The sequence below is a fragment of the Lontra canadensis genome, unplaced genomic scaffold (genome assembly GCF_010015895.1).
Source record: "Lontra canadensis isolate GAN:19392208 unplaced genomic scaffold, GSC_riverotter_1.0 scaffold220, whole genome shotgun sequence".
In the NCBI taxonomy this organism is placed as follows: domain Eukaryota; kingdom Metazoa; phylum Chordata; class Mammalia; order Carnivora; family Mustelidae; genus Lontra; species Lontra canadensis.
In genome coordinates this window covers 567,546-588,750 of record NW_022631214.1, presented here as the reverse complement: position 1 = coordinate 588,750, position 21,205 = coordinate 567,546, and the positions used below count along the sequence as shown (strand labels likewise).

At 49.3% G+C, this 21,205-nt stretch overlaps 2 protein-coding genes across 7 annotated transcripts in view; both read right to left on the bottom strand.

The window, feature by feature from the left end:
• The window catches only part of ZNF84 (zinc finger protein 84), a 62,624-nt gene extending 41,828 nt beyond the window's left edge, over positions 1-20,796 (bottom strand). Inside the window, exon 1 of the mRNA XM_032849227.1 lies at positions 20,757-20,796. The gene's annotated coding sequence lies outside the window, so the exon portion shown is untranslated. The remainder of the gene's footprint in view (positions 1-20,756) is intronic.
• ZNF26 (zinc finger protein 26) lies at positions 1,616-21,120 on the bottom strand. Of its 6 annotated transcripts, none has more exons than XM_032849237.1 (6): positions 21,017-21,120; positions 20,757-20,809; positions 18,718-18,825; positions 9,219-9,345; positions 8,867-8,962; positions 1,616-3,592 (listed from the first exon to the last, which is right to left on the bottom strand). In XM_032849237.1, the coding sequence occupies exons 2-6, from the start codon at positions 20,787-20,789 to the stop codon at positions 2,241-2,243; spliced, it is 1,716 nt and encodes a 571-aa protein (XP_032705128.1). In that variant the 5' UTR covers positions 20,790-20,809; positions 21,017-21,120; the 3' UTR covers positions 1,616-2,240. The 6 variants fall into 6 exon arrangements, with proteins under 6 accessions (XP_032705128.1, XP_032705129.1, XP_032705130.1 ...); XM_032849238.1 differs by having other exon boundaries at positions 1,616-3,589; XM_032849239.1 differs by having other exon boundaries at positions 9,219-9,327.
• Positions 21,121-21,205: the final 85 nt, after the last annotated feature.

The following is a 21,205-nucleotide window of genomic DNA, read 5'->3' as shown; positions in this document are numbered from 1 at the left end:
ACATTCCAAAACAGAGAGGAATACTGCCCCGACACAGCGTGCCCCATCTCACCCACAATTGATTTAGATGGTATTGAGAGATTTTAGAGTTGAAGCTTGGGTGAATTAAGACTTCCGGGGGTGTCGGGTAGGGAGAATGTATTCCACATGTGAAAAGGACATGGAGGGGGGTGGGAGCAAGAAGGCAAACTTACACATTGAATTATGTCCGTTCAAAAAAGATTTATTAGGGATATCTGGGCGGCTCAGTGGGTTAAGCGTCTGCCCTGGGCTCAGGTCATGATCCAGGGTCCTGGGATCGAGTCCCACATCGGGCTCCCTGCTCAGCGGGGAGTCTGCTTCTCCCTCTCCCTTTGCCCCTCCCGCTACTCATGCTCCCTCTCTCTCTTGCAAATGAATAAATCTTTAAAAAAAATTATTAAAGAGTCTACTTTTTCTAGACCAATACAGGCTTCTATAAGGGATTAGCAAGCACATGAAGTGGATGGCTGAATTCAGCAACGTCACAGAAAATGCTCTTCCTCGAGGGGAGTTTCAGGGCCTCACGTCTGATTGTTGTGATTAAGAGCTAACAGGACCAACGTAGCCATCGCATCTCCTGTCTCCGATTTCCTCATAAATTAAAAACTCTCCTATGGCAACAGCAGCCCTCAGTGTTCCCAGAATCTGATCATCAGGAGCCACAGGGTTCTTGGTGTAAACGAGCAATAACACTTCACACTCTGGGCTAAAGTTTCCACACTAATGTAAACAAGAATCTGATTTTCTTCTTGCCTCAGGAAAAAAGCCCTCTTTTGTGGCTTATTCACTACTCCCAGCAACGATTTATTGACTAAAGCCCTTCAGTGATATGAAATAGAAATTCACTCTCCTTAACTTTAGCAGAAAAAAAACATTTTTTACTGAAGAGAGGCAGAAAATCAGATTCAAGGAGGGACCGCATCCAGACTTAGTCTGGGAAACCAATCCAGCAGGACCTCTGAGCCGAGGCAAGAGTAAGTGAGGCCCACAGGTCCCCTCTGGTTCACATGAGGCTGAGTCAGAGACTCAGGATCCAGGAACGAGGCGCCCATGACCTGGCAGTGGGTCGCCAGTAGCTGGTGGGACAGGCCCGAGAGATACCAACCCGGGTACGCACACACCAGAGAGGCGCCCAGCCAGAGGAGACTAGGGAGCTCTCGCCAGTCAGCGGAGAACACACTCTCAACGGCTAAAATACAGTCTCTCGGGGCGCCTGGGTTAAAGCGCCTGGGCGTCAGTGGGTTAAAGCCTCTGCCTTCGGCTCAGGTCATGATTCCAGGGTCCTGGGATCGAGCCCCGCATCGGGCTCTCTGCTCAGCAGGGAGCCTGCTTCCTCCTCTCTCTCTCTCTGCTTCTCTGCCTACTTGTGATCTCTGTCTGTCAAAATAAATAAATAAAATCTAAAAAAAAAAATAAAAATAAAAAAATAAAATAAATAAAATACAGTCTCTCCCTGCTCTTCACAGCAACCCCGTGGTAACTGCCAGACCCACTTCCACAGACTGCCGAGTAAGTAAACTCATTTGGGGACCAGATTCTTTCTATTTATTAAACGCCACATCACTTTAGTTGCTAAGAAATAAAGAGACAAAACTGATATTTAGCATTTAATATGGAGAATATTAGGGGATGTTATTCCACAAGCTACCAAATATATGTATGACAAGTTACATTAAAAAATAAAATGCCAAAATGTTTTAAAATGCTATTCAGTGTGACTTAGGAAAGTCACACTAAATGTCCTTTAACCTTCAGAATATGTTCCTTGATGTTTTCCTGACCATTGCTTTATTTACATATTAAAATAAAAAACAACTTTATACTCCACCCTGAAAAAACCTGGAATGGTTTTTCAAGTAGCTTCAAATCTGGAATGTAACTCTCCACACGTAACACATTTCCTATGGGAAAATGCTTTCCTGGTTTATTAAATTTGGAGAGTTTCAAATATGAATTCTCCAGATTTTATCTCTACCATGATGGCACTGCCCTTCATAGCTACTCCTCATTCCTTCAGTTCTCATCTGCAGAGTCTCGTAGGACTTATTTCTGAAAGCTTCTGCCCCCACATTCCAAACACGATGGTCTCTCTCTGATTTAGTTGACGGAGTGTATTTTTAGGACTTCCTGCTCCTGCATCCCGTCTCCATTATCATCGAAAGTCCCCTGAGGGTCAACGTCTGTGAGAAAGTTCCTAACATCTACTTCATTCTAATTTCTCACTTGTGAGTTTTTCGATGTATACGAAGCCCTGAGTTCCAACAGAAGGACTTCCCACATTCGGAGCATTTCCACGGCTTCTCTCCTGTGTGAACCCTCTGATGCTCACTGAGGGACGACTTCTGCGTGAAGGCCTTCCCACATTCACCACACTTGAAAGGTTTTTCTCCTGAGTGAGTTTTCTGGTGGATCTGCAGGGACGCCTTCCTGGGATAGGCTTTCTCACATTCGCTGCATTCGTAGGGTTTCTCCGTCGAGTGAGTCCTCTGGTGTATGATGAGCTGGGATTTCCCACAAAAGGCTCTCTCACAGAAACTACACTCGTACGGTCTCTCTCCCGTGTGCGTTCTCCTGTGTATAACGAGGTAGGACTTGCTGCTGAAAGCCTTCCCACACTCGCTGCACCCGTAAGGCTTCTCGCCCGCGTGCGCTCTCAGATGTGCGGTGAGCTGCTCCTTCCTGCCGAAGGCTTTCCCACATTCGCCGCACTGGTGAGGATTATTTCCCGTGTGGATTCCCTGGTGGACGACGAGTTGCGTCTTCATATTGAAGGCTTTCCCACAATCGCTGCACTGATAGGGTTTCTCCCCCGTGTGCATTCGGATGTGAACCAGGAGGTAGGACTTACTCCTAAAGGCTTTCCCACACTCGCTGCATTTATGGGGCTTCACCCCCGTGTGCGTCCTCTGGTGTACGACGAACGGCGACTTCAAACTGAAGGCTTTCCCACACTCGCCACATTCATACGGTTTCACGCCCGTGTGGCTTCTCTGGTGTAAAAGCAGCTGTGATTTCCAGCTGTAGGCTTTCCCACATTCGCTGCAGCCGTAAGGCTTCCCTCCCGTGTGAACTTCCTGATGGACGATGAGCTGGGACCTGAAGGCGAATACCTTCCCGCACTCCCCGCAGGAGTAGGGCTTTTCTCCCGTGTGCACCCGCTGGTGAGCGTTCAGGTTTGACTTGGCACTGAACGCCCTTTCACATTTGGTGCACTCGTAAGGCCTCTCTCCCGTATGAATTCTGAGATGCACAATCAGCTGGGATTTACAACGAAAAGCTTTCCCACATTCATTACACACACAGTTTTTTTCTATACTATGAGCTCTCTGATGCTTAAGAAAATAGGATTCTTCATATCCGTGGAACTTATCAGGGTTTTTTCTCAGACAGCTTTTGGCTGAAGCCGAGCTTTGTGTCAGCCTTCTTCCATGTGTGTTATACTTATGGATCCTCTGTCCCGAAGGAACACGGGTTCTGCTCAGACGACGTCTTCCAAATGCAGCACAAGTGAAACTTCTCTCAACATTTTCAAACTCATCTTCATTTTCCGGGCACCATTCTTTCCAACCTTCTAGGAAAAATAAATATACATGCATATATATTTTTTAATTGTCGATGTAGCTGATGTGGAATTAGAGAGCTACAGAACTGCCATGTAATGAGCTTTTTCTTTTTTTTTTTTAAAGATTTTATTTATTTATTTGACAGAGATCACAAGTAGGCAGAGAGGCAGGCAGAGAGAGAGATGAAGGGAAGCAGGCTCCCCGCTGAGCAGAGAGCCCGATGCGGGGCTCGATCCCAGGACCCTGAGACCATGACCTGAGCCGAAGGCAGAGGCTTTAACCCACTGAGCCAACCAGGCGCCCCTGAGCTATTTTTTTTCTTAATAACAGGCCTCAGACACTGGTTCCAAAGAAATACTGGCCAAGCCCAGGCATGCCATTATCTGAGCTTTGGAGCATGCAGAACCTCGTCAAACAAAATCCCATTATGGAAATGGTTGGCAAATTAACAGTGATCAAAAGCGGTTTTTAAAACAGAAGCTTAGGGCCACCCGGGTGGCTCAGTGTGCTGAGGGCCGACTCTGGTTTTCAGCTCAGGTGAGTGGAGCCCACGTTGGGCTTGTGCTTGTGCTCGAGAGTCTCTCTCCCTCTGCTCCCTCCCACCCTCAACACCCCCCCACCATGGTCTCTCTCTCTAAAAAAAAAAGAAAAGAAAAAGAAAAAGAGAACAAGAGGCTTAAAAAACTTAGCCTAGAGGCACGTGGCGGGGCTCAGTAGGTTAAGTGTCTGCCTTCAGCTCAGCTTATGATCCCGGGGTCCTGGGATCAAGCCCCACATGGGGCTCCCTGCTCAGTGGGGAGCCTGCTTCTTCCTCCCCCTCTGCCTGCCGCTCCCCCTGCTTGTGCACGCTCTTGTCAAATAAATAAATCTTTAAAAAAAAAGAAAACAAAGAAAGAAAAACTCAGCTTGCACTTAGGAGCCAATACCATTAATCTTGTATCTGAATGTTACTATTACAGCAGCTTACTCAAAAAGTGAATTCAGAGGATACAGGGTAACCAGCGTATAACATTCGGATAGGTACAATGAGACATTAAAAGTAAGACTGAGTAAGCCATAGGAAAATTAGGGGCAAGAGCATTCCAAACAGATGGAAAAGCACATAAAAAGTTCTTGAGAAGGGGGCACCTGGATGGCTCAGTGGGTTAAGCCTCTGCCTTTGGTTCAGATCATGATCCCAGAGTCCTCGGATCAAGCCCCACATCCTGCTCTCTGCTCAGCAGGGAGCCTGCTTCCCCCTCTCTCTCTGCCTGCCCTCTGCCTACTTGTGATCTCTCTCTGTCAAATAAATAAAAGTAAAAAAAATCTTTAATAAAAAAACAAAAAGTTCTTGAGAAGGGAACACCTATTTGGCACAATTAAGAAACAGAAAAAATGGGACACCTCACTGGCTCAGTCAGTGCAGAATGCAGCGTGTGAGTCCTGTTGTCAGGGTCATTAGCTCGAGCTCCACATTGCGTGTGAAGCGTACAAGTTAAAAAAAAGAAAAATATTTTGAAAAAAGCCTGGGATAGCTAAAACCCACTGAGTGAAAGAGTGAGGCAAGAACCAAATAGGCAGGTAATAAGTTTTCATCTTACCCAAAGAGTTTTAATTAGAGGACATCTTGATTCATGTTGTGCTTTTTTAGAGGTGTTTTTTTTTTTTTTTAAGATTTTTAAAAATTTATTTATTTGACAGAAAGAAAGAGAGACAAGTAGACAGAGACACAGGCAGAGGGAGAGGGAGAAGCGGGCTCCCCGCTGGGCAGAGAGCCCGATGCGAAGCTCAATCCCACATCCCAGAGACCATGACCTGAGCCGAAGGTAGAGGCTTAACCCATTGAGCCACCCAGGCACCCCTTTTAGAGTTTTTTGGTTTTTTTTTTTTTAAGATTTTGTTTACTTATTTCTGAGAGAGAGAGAGAGAGAGAGCGAGAGAGCACGCACAGGCATGAGCAGGGGGGAGGGGCAGAGGGAGAAGCAGGGTCTTCACTGAGCAAGGAGCCCAATGCAGGGGTCGATCCCAGGACCCTGAGATCATGACCTGAGCTGAAGGCAGAGGCTTTAACCCACTGAGCCACCCAGGCGCCCCTCGTGTTGTGCTTTCTAAAGATGTTTGGCTGTTATGTAGAAAACAAATAGAAGAAGGGCTGAGAGACAAGCAAGAAAGCCCTTACGGTAGTGCAGGAAGACGTCATAATGGTTTGGACTAAACTCCGGAGCTGAGCGCCTGTGGAACGCATCTGGGGAGAACCAAGAAAATCTAAAGGACTGGGTGAAGGGTAAGGTGAGAGAAGGGGAGGCTTCAAGAACTCCAGATTTTAGGCTTGAGAAACAGGAGGTGCTGGTCTCTGAAAGGGAAAATGTTTGGAGGAAAAATGAAGGACTTTATTTGGGATCTGATACACTAGAGATCCCAGCAGATACCCAAATGGAGAGGAGACAGCACGTAGGCAGCAGACCGAAGTTTAGTGCTCGGGGAAAAGCAAGAGTCAACAACACGTAAAAGGTCTTAAACACCACGAAGGATGAGACCTTCCAGGGAAGGTGAGCAGATGACACGTGTGGCCTGATAAGGATGAGGCCCAAAGGAACATGATGCTGAGTGTGAGGCCCCAGGGCACCAGGAAAGACGCACTCGTCAGGGGCACAGCCTCATCGTGTCACTACAGCTGTCCTGTGGGGCCACCAGGGAATCTCCTGCCTCCTCTGGACCTCCGATAAACCTTCTCTCCCCACTCATGTGGCAACAGTTCGCATTATGGTTTGTGCCTCAAAGCAGGGCCATTCAACTCAAGGACAGGGGTGAGAATACCAAGACCAGCGGCTAGAAGACTTCTCAGGCTTGAATATATGTTCAGACAACTTTCAGTAGTTGGTATTGGCTTCATAGAATTACTCAGAAAAAAAGCAGACAGACTGGAAGCTTGTTGGGTATTTTTTTTTAATATTTTATTTATTTATTTGAGAAAGAGAGACAGAGAGAGCGAGAGAGAACATGAGTGGGCAGGCAGAGGGAGAAGCGGATGCCCCACGTGCACGGAGCCCAAAGCGGGGTTTGATCCCAGGACCCTCGGATCACGAACGGAGCCGAAGGCAGCCCCTCAACCGACTGAGCCGCCCAGGCATCCCCGCTTGTTAGGTTCTAAAGGAAACCTAAGCCTGGTCTGACAACAGCCTGTGATTCTCCCAAACACGTCCAAATCCGCACCAACAGACAGGACCATTCTCCCTGAGTGTCACCTTATCCCTGGCCATGCTGGACAAAAAGAAAAGACTGGAGTGAACAGGAAGGTATGCCAGTGTTAGGGCAGGAAGTCGTCTTTGACCTTCTTTCTCAAAGAGGAGAGTGTGAGATGGGCCAGTGAGGGCGGCTACCCTGCCTCCACCCCTCTGCAGAGGAGCTTCCGTGAGGGCTTCTGAATCCCTCGCCGCTACTGCACGCGTCTAGAACAGACCAGTGGTCTTGTAACCCCATGTCCGGTCGGACTGTGCGGCCGCAGCCACACCGTCTGAAGGCACCACACACATCTCAAGAAATCCTGGGCTCGCAACTGGACTCAGGTCCAGGACGAGAACACGCGCTGCCCGGGCTGGGGAGGGGACGATCGGCGCACAAGCGGACACCCGCATTTTTGGAGCTACACAGGTGGAGAGAAGGGCCTGCGAGCGGCACACTCCAAGGCAGGACTCACGCCGTGTACCGCACAGCCGCGGGAACTTCCCTTCTTCCGTGCACCAGACCTGGTCAGCGAGGACAGTCCGTGTGCTCCCCGGGGACCCCTTCCCGCCCCCGCCTCGCAGGTCAGCTGTAAGACAACATGCCGGCAGGCCTGTGAGACCAAGTCTGGGGACTGGTGAGGGGGAGTGTGGGGAAAGAAACAGGACTTATCCCTGAGTCCCGCGGTGTCTGTGTGTGACGCCTGGCAGGGAGGAACCCACCAGGACAAAGGAAAAGAAAAGCAGAGCATCTGGGGTGAGAAAAAGGAGGCCTGGGTCGCTGACATCACCAGGCTGCTCGCTGCGTTTGTCTGTCTTAGGGAAGGTAGCTAGCTCCGTGCCGCGCACACACCTAACCTGAGGGGGAGCGGAGTCTCAAGCAGACGGCACTGAGTGCAAGCCCAAAGCCGGGCTCCGTCCCAGGACCTGCGGTCACGACCTGAGCCGACATCAAGACTGAGCCACCAGGCGCTCCTGACATCACTAAGCTTCTGAATTCAGCCGCCGGGCAGCGGCGTCCTGTCCTGCGGGAGACGACGGTCACCTGAGACTACAAACTCCCGATTCCTTACTCCGGTTGAATCAGAAACGTAAGACACTGTTTATTTTCTCAGCCCGCGGACAGGATGCTTATGAAAACAAATCCAGCAGGAACAGCTACGGAGAAGACCAAGAACTTGAGCTGCCCGCGCCCAACAGAACAGCGATCCGGTCGGGTGACACCCGAGGGACAGGAGCTCCGAAGACAGAACGGTGGCAAGGCCGCAGGGGTAGGAAGACCGGCCGCGCAGGTGAGCCGGGAGCCGGTGGAGCGAGCCCAAGCGCGAGAGCCGCGGGAGGAACGCGGGGAAGCCCAAGAGCTCCTGAGCGTGAAGAGTGGGGCCGCCAGGGGCTCTCTGCCAGGAGGTAACCCGCGGCACCGAGGAGGTAACCCGCGGCACCGGAGCGCAGAGGGCTGAGGCCCAGGGCGCTTGAGGGCGGTGGGGGAGCGCGTCACCGCGCGGCGGGAGAACGCTCAGCGGAAGAGCCCTCGGCGGCAGGGCGGGAGGACCGGCAGATGCGGGAAGAGCGCTCTGCCGGGGCCCAGTCCCCCGCGCTACAGGGGGGCGGGGAACGCAGGTGCGGGCGTCCCGGCGCGACCCGGTGACACGGGGCTGGCTTTCAGAACCGACCGAGAAAGCAAGAGCTCAGACGTCGGTGAGAGGAAAGGAGGCGGCGCGGTCTCCTGCTCGCAGAGCGGGGAAGACGAGGCGTCTCCCCGCGGGAGGCAAACGAGCAGTCGGCAGAAGGGACAGGGACAGCGCGAGCCACACGACGAACTCTGGAGGCGCGGCCGGCTGACACCACCCATGACCTCGCGAAGGAAAGCAACGAACCCCGAAAGCGACATCCTGGCAGAGCGCGGGTCACACGGGCACGCCCGCCGCTCAGGCCGCGGAGAGAACAGGGCAAGCGTGGGCCGAGCCGCGGTCCTCCTCCTCCCGGGCGCCCCGGGGTCCAAGGGCTTGGAAGCAGAGCTTCCGCGCAGCACTGCCTGAGCTCCACGCCCACAGCCCAGCTTCCTGGTCCCCGCGCACCCACCTGGACAGCTCTGACGGGAAACTTGGGCATTTATTATCCATGGCTCCTCTCCTTGCTCCAACTTGAAGATTAAATCGGGTTTGGTACCATGATACCCTGTTGGTGGAAAATCATAAAGGATGTGGGCCAGGCTGCTGGGGACGAAGGGACCCAGAACTACACAATGAAACTGCTGGCTCGCACTTGGGGGAAAGACCGCGGTGAGGATGAGGGCCATACAGGCACTCGGAGTCAGTCTGACGTTCAAGCCCATAACCGTGAAGTACTCTGGAGACCTCAGGGCAGACCACCAAAAGAACAAGGGTGCCCATTCGAAAGGCGCAGACTGAGACCGCAGAGAAGCCGCACTTACCCACAGACACCAGGTGGCTATAGTTCTCCAGGATCACGTCCCTGTACAGGTACTTCTGCGTCGAGTCCAGCAACTGCCACTCTTCCCAGGTGAACTCCATAGATATATCCTTGAATGACAATAATCCCTGGAATAATATACATCCCATTCAATCGGATACAATCACGTTTGGTGACACGGAACAGATGTACAGTAACTGGGAAAGGAGAAATGTTCCTCCGGAATGCCTCCTGTGCCCAGGTCAGCACTGACTTCAGAATGAAAACAAAACAAAACAAATGAAAACAAAACAAAAACCAGGGAACCTGGGTGGCTCAGTCAGTTAAGCATCTGCCCTTGGCTCAGGTCATGATCACAGGGTCCTGGGATCGAGCCCTCTGCTGGGCTCCCTGCTCAGCGTGGAGCCTGCCTCTCCCTCTTCCCCCTGCCCCTCCCCCTGCTCATTCTCTCACTCACTCGCTCTTTAAAAGGAAAAACTTTTGAGCTTCCATGTGCACCTATTGTTTTTGGTCCTGAAGATTCAGGATGGACACAACCAACTGCTGCCCTCAAGCAGCTTCCAGTCTGGGGGCGCCTGGGAGGCTCAGTGGGTTGAGCATCTGCCTTCGGCTCAGGTTGTGATCCTGGGATCAAGCCCCGTATCAGGCTCCCTATTCAGCGGGGAGTCTGGTTCTCTCTCTCCCCTGCCCCTCCCCCTGCTCTTGTTCAGGGAATCTCGCAGAAAATAGAATAGAATAAAATAGAATAAAATGAAAAGAAACTTCCAGTCTTACAGAGGGAAACAAACAACTATACACGGGGACAAAACAGGTGTTGTTAAGTCTTTGATTAAGAAAAAAAATTATCTTGGGGCGCCTGGGTGGCTCAGTGGGTTAAGACTCTGCCTTCAGCTCAGATCATGATCTCAGGGTCCTGGGATCGAGCCCCGCATCGGGCTCTCTGCTCAGCGGGGAGCCTGCTTCCCCACCCCCTCTCTGCCTGCCTCTCTGCCTACTTGTGATCTCTGTCAAATAAATAAATAAAATCTTTTTTAAAAATTTAGGAAAAAAATTATCCGGGATATATTTTGCCCAGAGATGGAGAAAACAATTCTAAACACATGGGAAGGTGTGACTCTCTAAACGGTCATCTTGACAGGTGCTCAGCGCATCTTGAGTCTTACACAGAGTGAGAACTTGGCACAATTTGAAAACATAAAATTAAAAAAGGCCCAACAGATAAACTCCTGGCCTTCTTTCAAGAAAATAAGGGGCCCATTACCCATTACTGAGGCCGACCAGGGCTCACTCCCACACAGCCCCGGAGCCAAGAGCCAGCGCGGCCGAGCTGCAGATGCCGGAAAAGGGCGGGCGGGGCGCAGCAGCCCCCACCTCCAGTGTGAGGCAGTTCTGCCAGTTCAAACCCTCAGTGAGGCTCCTGATAGCTCTGTGAACCTCCCAAAATGCTTGTAGTAAGCTCCTCTCCTGGGACCGAAAGAAACTCCTGACAAGCTACAGGTCCTCACGAGATCATTCAACAAGCATCTCTGAGGCACCACCGATGGGCCAGGATTGTTCCACGTGCCGGGGGCTCAGCCATGGGCACGGTCCCTGGACTTGGTGCATTTCCGTCCTTGCAGGGGGAGGTGACAGTAAACACATAACCACCCAACAAGCAGGTGGTGACAGCACTCTACCAAGACTCAGGCCCGGTAAGGGGGGAGAGTCCTGCGAGGCAGGCGCTGGCGGATGGAGTGATCTGGAAGCTCTCTGGTAAGGGACTACCTGGGTAAAAACCCAACCGATGGGAGAACGATACCAAGATTTGTGCAGAAGAGCCTTCCAGGAGGCATGAACACAAAGGCCCAGGCCTTCGGGGCTCACAGCGTATGGTAAGGACCTGAGATTTCATTCCACGTGAGGACAGGCCATCCCAAGGCCTCGAGCAAGAGTGGCATGCTCTGATTCCCACCCAAGATCATTCTGACTGCTGTGGAGAAGGGACGGTCCTGGATCTGGGGGCGATAAGGGTAGCTGGAGCCAGAGTGGGAAAACAGGAGTAATACGCAGTGGCCGGACTGTGGGCATCAAGTGAAGAGAGAGCAGACAACATCCTGACCGGAGATGACCGGCACACAGAGATGGATGCTGAGGAGGACAGCAAGGATCCCGGCCACGTAAACTAAAGACGCTGCCCTTTAACGAGGAGAGGGAGCCTGAGGGATGAGAAATGAGGGGAATTCCTTCAGAATTCCCTGAAGCAGGCCACTGGGGGAAGGGAGGGAACATCTGGGACAACCATCTGGGTGTCCACTGAGCCCACGGCCAGGAGGAACTGGTGTGTGTTCAGGGATTTCAGTAAACCAGGAATCTGGTATCTGTTGCCCTCTGGGAACTCCTGAAGATGGAGGCTTCTGGAACATTGGGTAAAGGCAACTGAGAAGTGAAGTACAGAGATTCCTGGACTTAAGCACCCCTGACGGGCTCCTGATGCAACAGCACTGGCTGCAGACAGAGAGACTCAGGAGGGAAGAGACAGTGAGTGCAGTTCTGGGGGAGTCTGCAGAGGTAAGTGAGAGAACTGCTCACGACATGGCGATACAGCGTGAGGTCATGTCTCAGGCCCTAAGCAACGGCCTGGTGCTGAGCACCACCCACCTGACAAGAGGAGCTTCTCTGGTCTAAGCACTGGGCTTCCCAACCGAGGAGGAGCCCCCACAGGAGGTGAGAATGAAGGGACAAGCTCCCCATCTCTCCTCTGCAGCCTGCGTGGGGAAGAAGAGGAGAAGGAATTAAGAGTGTGGACTGGAGGCCCAAAGCCCAAAAGTGACCAGAGAAGATGAGACCAGAACATCATGAGTGCTCACTAAGACAACCCCTGTGGCCAAGGAAAGGGAGAGTGGACAGGCACGTCTGAGGCTGTGTTGTAGAAAAATGAGGCTGTGACTTCCAGCATTCCGATCCCGCCCAGGCCACTTGTCAAATCAGCGACTTTTCAGCAGAGGAGAAACCCAAGCATGGCACACCATGTGATCGTGTAAAGGCTTAAGGCAGATGCCACGAGAGTGAACATAGACCAAAGCGGCTGAGTGTGGAGACAGAATGGAAGAAGAGAGTGAGAGTAAACGGTGAGGCTTATTTTAAGCTTTTTACTGTATCGTGAACTTGATAAGCATAAAAATAAAATATAGAGAAACCATTAAAAAATTTTTATTGGCCAAGAATGGTAAAGACATGAAGAAATTAGAAATAGAAAACCATTAAGAGCAAGAGAGAATCCATAACTCTAAGATAAAGATTTTTAAATACATGAGACTATAACATAGAGGCAGTTCTACTGTATGCAGCAAAGAATCACCCCTGTGTGAAGTCACACGGCAAACCCACAGGGAATCCGGGGAGAATGGGGATGGGGCACGACACCTTTGTCAGCAACACATAAGAAAGAACACCAGGAACCTATCAAACATAGTAGCAGTTTCACATGTTTACTGTTTAAGAAATAATAAAATGACAAGATACCACTCTACCTTGGAAAAAACCTGGTGTTTGGACATAAGAGGGGCTGCAGCTGATCATAAAGTGGTGGAAAGAGGGCTGTGTGAAGCCAGACAGAAGGTTCACACTGTTCCCTACCAAATCCATGGTGCTGAATTCACGTTTTTAAAGCAAACATGGTGGCAGACCTGAAGATATTTGTTCCAGGAGCGCCTGGGTGGCTCAGTGGGGTAAGCCCCTGCCTTTGGCTCGGGTCATGATTTCAGGGTCCTGGGATCGACCCCCGCATCGGGCTCTCTGCTCAGCAGGGAGCCTGCTTCCTCCTCTCTCTCTCTCTGCCTGCTTCTCTGTCTACTTGTGATCTCTCTGTGTCAAATAAATAAATAAAATCTTAAAAAAAAAAAAAAAAGAAAGAAAGTAGAAAGAACCCAAGTTGGCCCAGAAGGAAGTAAAAAAAGCAAGACTGACTAATCCATGATCAGAAAGCACACAGAAGTACAACTGAAGGTACACCCTCCCGTCCAGAGAGGTCGCGCGCCCACACTACACCTGACAGTAAGTTCTATCGACATCGCAGGGACATCAAATTCCCATCATGTCTCCCCCGACGAGGCGCCCACAAGTCACAGGATGCCCTACAGCGCATGGCACAGACTTGCACAACCTCCCAGACAAACCAGGCAACTACAGCACGAACTGCAGTCTTACTCGTTTACCATTAACTCTGATCAAATTATCTGGATAAAAATACTATTAGAGTACAAGCCCTGCACACACACATACGGAGCAAACTATAACAAAGAAATTTCTCTAAAAAATTAAAGCATGGTCCAAAATTAACAACAACAAAAACACAAAAAAACCCATCCATGAAATAAGCCACATCAGTACACAGCAGAGAACAGCCAACCAATCATCTCAAGGGATGAAACAAAGTAATGCAGTGAAACTCAACCCTTCTAAAAACCCCAGCTCTTCCCAGGTGAGTCAAGTGCTGGGTGTTTCCGTCGCTGGGGGCATCCGTCCAGCCTGAGAACAGGCAGGGGAGCTTCTGATGCACCACGGACAGCGGGCTTCCCCTCCGGTGCATGTGCGGAGGCCGGTGAGCACAGGAGCTGGGCTGGCCTGGCGGACAGATCCTCCCAGTCTCAAGGCACTACGCAAAGAACTGTAGAGAGGAGCCTGCAGTGACCGTCCCCACCCTTACCGCTGAGACCGCAGGTGAACACACCACAACCAAAGTGGCACCCTGGTGCCTGTTTGACGACATCATCAGTCCTCTCCCTATCTGCGTGGCAGAGGAAAGGGAAACACTCTGGTGGAAGGTAACACTAAACTTTGGTCTCTGTGGTTGTACCAACGTAGGCATAAAACAGAAACTTGTGAGACATGTGAAGAGGCAAGAAAACAAGACTGAGAAATCCAAGGAAAAAGCACACAACACAGACTCACAGATGACCCAGAAGTTAGCAGACAACACGAGAAACAACTGTCATAAGACATACTATTACAAATACTTAAAAGTACAGAAGTATACAATAGTTTGCAAGGAAATTAGAAATTTATTTTTAAAAACCCAAGGAGACACTGAGAAATAAAGACTGGCTATCGTATTAACCGAGCATCAGCACAATGGCTGAGTACAGGACACCCATCCTGGGGTTAGATGCTCCAAGCGAAGGGGACAAACCACCGCTGGCCTGGGCTGACGGGGCACAGAGCCGTTTCAGCGCGTCGGGAAAGTGTCTGGTCGTGTTCACCAAACTTAAACACACACACACGCATCACTCCTAGACATATGCCAAGTGGCTGTCCACCGGGAGCGAGAGTCTGCGCCCTTGGGAATATCTGGCACCGAGACTTCTGTGCCGTCGCGTGGGGACAGAGCTGCTGCTGCTCTCTGAACGGGCAGAGGCCAAGGACGCTGCTCAGCGTCCTGCGATGTACAGGACAGTCCTCCACAGCGAAGAGTAACTCAGTCCACAATGTCAACAGTGCTGAGGCCGAGAAGTCCTGGTGTTTGCCCAACAGAAACGAGAACTGATGTCCCTCAAAAGTCGTGTACAAAATGTTTATACCAGTGTTACTCATAACAGCCAATAACTGGACGCAGCCCAATGCTGGGGATGACTATGTCTGTGACAACACCAGAATACAGCAGGTAAATTATAAAACACTCATACAACAGAGTCTATCATACAACTTGGACGTCAGTCACAAACCATGCTAAGAGAAGCCAGATACTTTACTGTACAATTCCAATTATATTAAGTTAAAAAAAGAAAAAAAAAAGGCAAAATTAATGATGTTGCAACAGGAGTAAAAAAGTATAAATAAAGCAGTGACCCTGGGGGTGGGGGGAGTGGCGACAGGGAGAAAAATGGAACCTGCTAGGCCACTGGAATTCTTGACTTTGATTTGCCTTCAGCACACGCTCTGATTCTGTGGTGTGGAAGAATATTTGGTCATTCAGATGTCCAAAACGCTTCTCATGTGTATTTGGTCTTCATCCATGGTTTTCTGGTTCAGAGCTCCTAAAACCCTTGGAATTCCCTAAGTGTGATCACAGTATCTTTTGTTATGTTAATGAAGCAACTTCTGGAAAGCCCCTAGAGGTACCCGACCAAAGGGCAGCTGGTTCCCAGAAGAGTGTCCCCCATCTCTGGGTACACAGTGACACAATGAAGCTGAATTCTCAGACAACCTGCTGGTGTCCAAGAACTGCGTGATGCTGTGTGTAGGGAAACTGCACCCCCAACCCTCTCGCTGGAATTGGGTCCAGGAACCTAAAAGAATATAAACACTCTACTTAAGATTTATGCATTTTACTGTAATTTAAAACTCCATTAAGTTTTTAAAAAGCCAAAAGAAGCTACAAATGGATAAATATGTACAAAATCGTCACAGATACAACTACAAATGTATTTTTTTTTTTGCATGGGGAATAACAGAAACAACGTTACATAGTGTGAAAGCCGTTTATGTAATAACCCAAGCAAACCAAACATTTTAAGGATATAAACAGCTGTAGGGGCACCTGGGTGGCTCAGTGGGTTGAGGCCTCTGCCTTCGGCTCGGGTCGTGATCCCGGGGTCCTGGGATCAAGCCCCGCATCAGGCTCTCTGCTCAGCGGGGAGCCTGCATTCTCCTCTCTCTCTGTCTGTTTCTCTGCCTACTTGTGATCTCTGTCAAATAAATAAATAAAATCTTTAAAAAAAAAAAAAAAAAAAAAGCCCTGCCTTCGGCTCAGGTCATGATCTCAGGGTCCTAGGATCGAGCCCCACATCGGGCTCTCTGCTTAGGAGGGAGCCTGGTTCCCCCTCTCTCTGTCTGCCTCTCTGCCTGCTTGTGATCTCTCTGTCAAATAAATAAATAAAATCTTAAAAAAATAAAAAAGGATATAAACGGCTGTAGACAAACATACATAAAAAGATCTAGAATATAGACCAAATTGACTATCTCTGAGGGGAGAAAAGGGATTAGGATATGAGGGTAATTGTAAGACTTAACTGTGTTTTGGGGCGCCTGGGTGGCCAAAAGAAGCCACAAATAGATAAATATGTATAAAACTGTCACAGATAAACTACAAATGTATTTTTTTGCATGAGGAAAAACAGAAATAATGTTACATAGTGTGAAACCTATTTATGTAAAAACCCAAACAAACCAAACATTTTAAGGATCTAAACAGCTGTAGGGGCGCCTGGGTGGCTCAGTGAGTTAAGCCTATGCCTTGGGGTCAGGTCATGGTCTTGGGGTCCTGGGATCAAGTCCCGCATCAGACTCTCTGCTTGGCAGGGAGCCTGCTTCTCTCTATCTGCCTCTCTGCCTACTTGTGATCTCTTTCTCTCTCTCTGTCAAATAAATAAATAAATAAAAATCTTAAAAAAAAAAAAAAAGACTTAACTGTGTTCTAAGAGAATGCAGAAAGGTATCATATATGTCACCAAAAATTAAAAGAGATAGGAATATATCCATACATGTGCAGAGTTGTTCGTGGTTTCAAAGTCTGTAACAGTGACAAGCTCAACAACCTAAATTTCCACCAACAAGAGAATACCTAAATAAGAATATGGTACATTCATCTTACAGAGACATTTTCAAACTGTAGAATAATTATACACAGTACGATGCAATTCATAAAAACAAAACTTTTCCGGGGTGCCTGGGTGGCTCAGTGGGTTAAAGCATGTGCCTTCAGCTCAGGTCATGATCTCGGGGTCCAGGATCAAGCCTCCCGTCGGGCTCTCTGCTCAGCAGGGAGCCTGCTTCCTCCTTTCTCTTTGCCTGCCTCTCTGCCTGCTTGTGATCTCTCTCTCTGTCAAATAGATAAATAAAACCTTAAAAGAAAGTTATAAAAAAAAAAAAACTTCTCCAATGTTTAATTTAAGCACACCTAAAATTCCACACCATCACTATAATATTCATAAATAATTTTAATTAGTTATTTTTAAAATTTTTAAATGTATTTGTGTCTCAAAAGAATACAAAATTTCAGCATATCAAAAGCTGAGGCCTGAGAGCAGGAAGCAGAAAGCCCTAGCGGTTACCAGCTGTGGGACCCAGGAGGCGAGTCCACGGGCTTAAATGCCAATCAGAGAAACGGTTCAATAAAACGTGGCCCATTGGCACTGCAGGATCATAAAATGGAGCTATTATAAAAGGAAACGCCCATCTATAGGTATTGCCATAAAGAAATGTAAAAGAAATGGCAAAATACACAATTCATAGAAGAAAACAAAATATAAAATCTTGTTTCCTGTAGAAAGGGTCTGGACAGAAACCCCCAAGCTACTGACTACCTCTTTTTCAAACTTTTAGGTTTTTTTTAACTTTAAGTAGGCTCCTGGCCAATTTGGGGCCTGGCTCATAACCCTGAGATCAGGAGCCTGTTACTGATTGACTACCTCTTGATATTAGAGGAAGGAAATGATAACCAAATGGCTTTGGCTGCGTTACTTAGAATCCCATTTTCTAAAAGGGGAAATTAAAAATTTTTATATTAAAAAGGAAAAGCAATGAAGCCACTTCTATACTGAAATGCAAAACAGCCACCAGGGTACATGATCATACATGCAAAATGTAGAGAAAAACAATGGGAAAGTTCCATAAGAAACCATGGATGGCAATCTTTTCTGGGGAGCAGAACAGGAGGGGTGGAGCACTCTGACACTGACACTGACACATTTGTGTCAATAAAAATAAGAGGGAAGGGAAAGAAAGGAGGAGAAAGAGGAGAAGGAAAAGAAGGGAGGAAAGGAGGGCTGGGGAGAAAGGATGAGGTGTGTAGGCAAGAGCTGGCCTACAGCGATGAAGCGATGCGGCCTGGAACAGTAAAGAAGGGAGGAAAGTTAGAGTGTAATTCATGTGCTCGCACACACACACACACACAGAGAAAATAATAGAGCGAATATGCTAAAATGTTGACAATTCTGGGTAAAGAGGTTTTTTATACAACAGTGCACAGGAGTAATTAATTATTTTTTTTAAAGATTCCATTCATTCACCCATCATTTGACACAGAGAGAGAGGACAGGCAGGGAGAGGGGCAGAGAGCCCGATGTGGAGCTCAATCCCAGGACCCCAGGACCACGACCCGAGCCAAAGGCAGACACTTAATGAACTGAGCCACCCAGGTACCAATGTACAAGAGTTTTATACACCATTCTTGTGATTTCTCTAGTTTCAAAATTCTTTCGAGATGAAGTAAAATTAAAAACTCCTAAGGCTTTCCAGTATGAGCCTTTCCCTCACTTCAAGGGCTCTACTAGTCTGGCCCGGCTGCTGCACCATCCCTCCCTTGCCACTCCAGCCACAGGCTTTCTTTCCACGGGAGGCGGCTGCAGCTTGCTTGGAATACAACCCTAGAAATAAAAGTCTGGAAGGCTTCCTCCCCGACCACCCCCAGCATCATGATGGTCAAGTCGTCACTCAGATGCTATGTAAATGTCGCTTCAAGAAGGGGTGCCAATCTAAGCAAAGCAGCCACTCAGTCGCTCTCTTCCCCGTGCTTCAACACTCACGTCTCTGTTTACGATGCTCCTCTGGTATGTCTGACCATCTCCCATACCCAGCATGGGGTCATGGACCCTGTCAATCTTGTCCGTCCCAACATGCCCTAGAAAAATTACCTGGTGTAATAATCAATTAACGTTTGTTAAATTAACATGTGCACTCAAAAACAAGGAAACGCTATTCACATTAAAATGTAAGAGGCATAGGGCCGCCTGCGTGGCTTAGTCGTTTAAGCATCTGCCCTTGGCACAGGTCATGATCCCAGGGTCCTGGAATTCAGCCCAGGGTCAGGCTCACTATTCAGTAAGGAGCCTGCTTCTCCCTCTCCCACTGCCTGCTGCTCCCCTTGCTTGTTCTCTCTCTATCAAATAAAATATTTTTTAAAAAAAGAAAATGTAAGAGGCGTTAAGAGCACAACTCTGAAGATACTGCCTTGTTTGAATCCTAGCTCTGCAACCCTAGTCTCCTTGGATCCTTTACGAATTTGGGATCATGGACAGGCTTCCCAGTTTCTTCACCTGTAAAGTGGGGACATACTTGCCCCATAAGGTTATGAGACTTTAACAACTTCATACACATGAAATGCCTAGCTAAGAATGGTACCCACTAATACTATCCAATAGTTTTAAAGTCTTCGTTTAGTCTGTTTACTTACTTATTCTCCATGAGGCATGACTCTGCTCACTTCCTTCATCTTTATTTATTGCTATTGTAAATACAATGTTTTCTCTCACTGTACTTTTCATATGGTTTTAAGAATAAAAATATCCCGGGGCACCTGTCCAGCTCAGTTGTTAGAGCATGCCACTCTTCATCTCGGGATTGTGAGTTCGAGTGCCACACTGGGCACAGAGATTACTTAAGAAAATAATGAAAAGACCCTTAATTTTAAGATTAATTGTCTGACTCATGTCACTCTGTGAACTGCCTCGTTCCTGGCACCCATACTCTTCTTGTCACCCCTGAAGCATCATACCACCTAAAAAAGGTCTTTACTGTCACTAATTATTTCTTTACATTCCACCATCCACAACCTTATGCAATCCAGTTTGCAACAACACCATCACCTCTCAGGAAGTGACCATTCCGACATTCTTTCTGGTACGGAAAAATTGCTTAAGACATAAATACGCAAAGCACCGGGGCGGCTCAATCGTCAAGTGTCCGGTGGACTCAGGTCATGATCTCAGGGTCCTGGGATTGAGTGCCAAGTGGGGAATCCCTGCTCGGCAGGGAGTCTGCCTCTCCTTCTCTCTCTCCCTCTGCCCCTCTGCTCTTTCACTCGCTCTAATAAATAAAATCTTTAAAAAAAAAAAAAGACTTATAAATACCCAAGTCCAAGAAATACTGTTTGTCTCATGAAATAATTCTCTGAGGGATTTCATATCACAGCTTTTATGAAGTTTCCTTTTCCCAAATTTGCAGGAAAACAACCACTCTCCAAACTTACACCTCTCTTGCACCCCAGGCCTTGTGCACCGCCGACATTCCTTTGTCTTTACCACAAACCAAACCCTCCACTTCTCAGGGCTCTATTCCCTCACACCCTGAGCCTCCACTCGCATAGGGACCTTTAATCTGGGTATTTCCAGGTGAGAACTCCCACTTGAGCTGCAGACTCGGTGCAGGCATCACACAGCCAACACCTACACAGCTGCACCCTTGTCCTGGACGCCTCTCCAAACAGTGCTCCCGGGGGGAAGCATCGCCACTCGTGCAAGAAGTCAGGAGTGCAGCCATCACCTGCTGACCCCGCCAACCGCTGGCACAGCCCCGCCGGTCCACGGCCCTCCCCAGCTCCAAAACTGCTCCTTCCTGCTTCCTTAACAAGGACCCTCACTATCCTCAGGGTTCAGGGTCCGCGGCGGGCAATAAGGTGTAACTTCCGAGGGTGCCGAAACCAGGAACGTTTCTGGAGATCAGAGACGGGGAAGGAAGCGGGGGGAGGGACAATGCGAGTTCGGGCGCTGGCGGTGACAGTGAAGAGATGGCTGTGCCCGTCCTCAGCGCCCAGCCAGCGTTTAAAGACTTGAGCATCCCTACTTACCCAACACGAAGCTGTCCGGAACGTGCCGGCCATCCCGCGCTGTTCCCTGCAGGCTGCGGAGCAGAGAACCGAACCGTGAGGGTCTCCCTGCCGGCCTCATCCGCGCCCACGCACGGGGGACCTCCCGCCCCACAGAAGGAGGGTCCGGGGCGGAGTCCCTCACAGGGACACGGCTTCCGGGCCTGGACACAAGCAGTCGGAGCGGCACTGACACGAGAGACCCCGAGTCCAGGCTGGCCCCGACCACGCCCCAGACCTACCGTGGGGGCTCAGCCGGCCAAGCTGCTGGTCTGCACAGGACGCTCCGGGCGGGGGCTCTATCTGTCCCTCCGCCCGGTCCGGAGCCACAGATATTCAGAAGTCCGCGGGCCCGCTCCGGTCCACAAACGCCCAAGCGGAAACAGCCCTGGAGGCGCGCACCCCACTACTGCGGCGGGTGCGGCGCAGAA

What these genes read in the sequence shown, in the direction of transcription:
- ZNF26 (XM_032849237.1), bottom strand. Translation starts at nt 20,789, where the DNA reads ATGGCCGGCACGTTCCGGACAGCTTCGTGTTGG. An exon ending in GGAGCATCGTAAACAGAGAC is followed by an intron (nt 9,346 to 18,717) that starts GTGAGTGTTGAA and finishes ATATTATTCCAG; the next exon opens with GGATTATTGTCATTCAAGGA. An exon ending in TAGCCACCTGGTGTCTGTGG is followed by an intron (nt 8,963 to 9,218) that starts GTAAGTGCGGCT and finishes TTCCACCAACAG; the next exon opens with GGTATCATGGTACCAAACCC.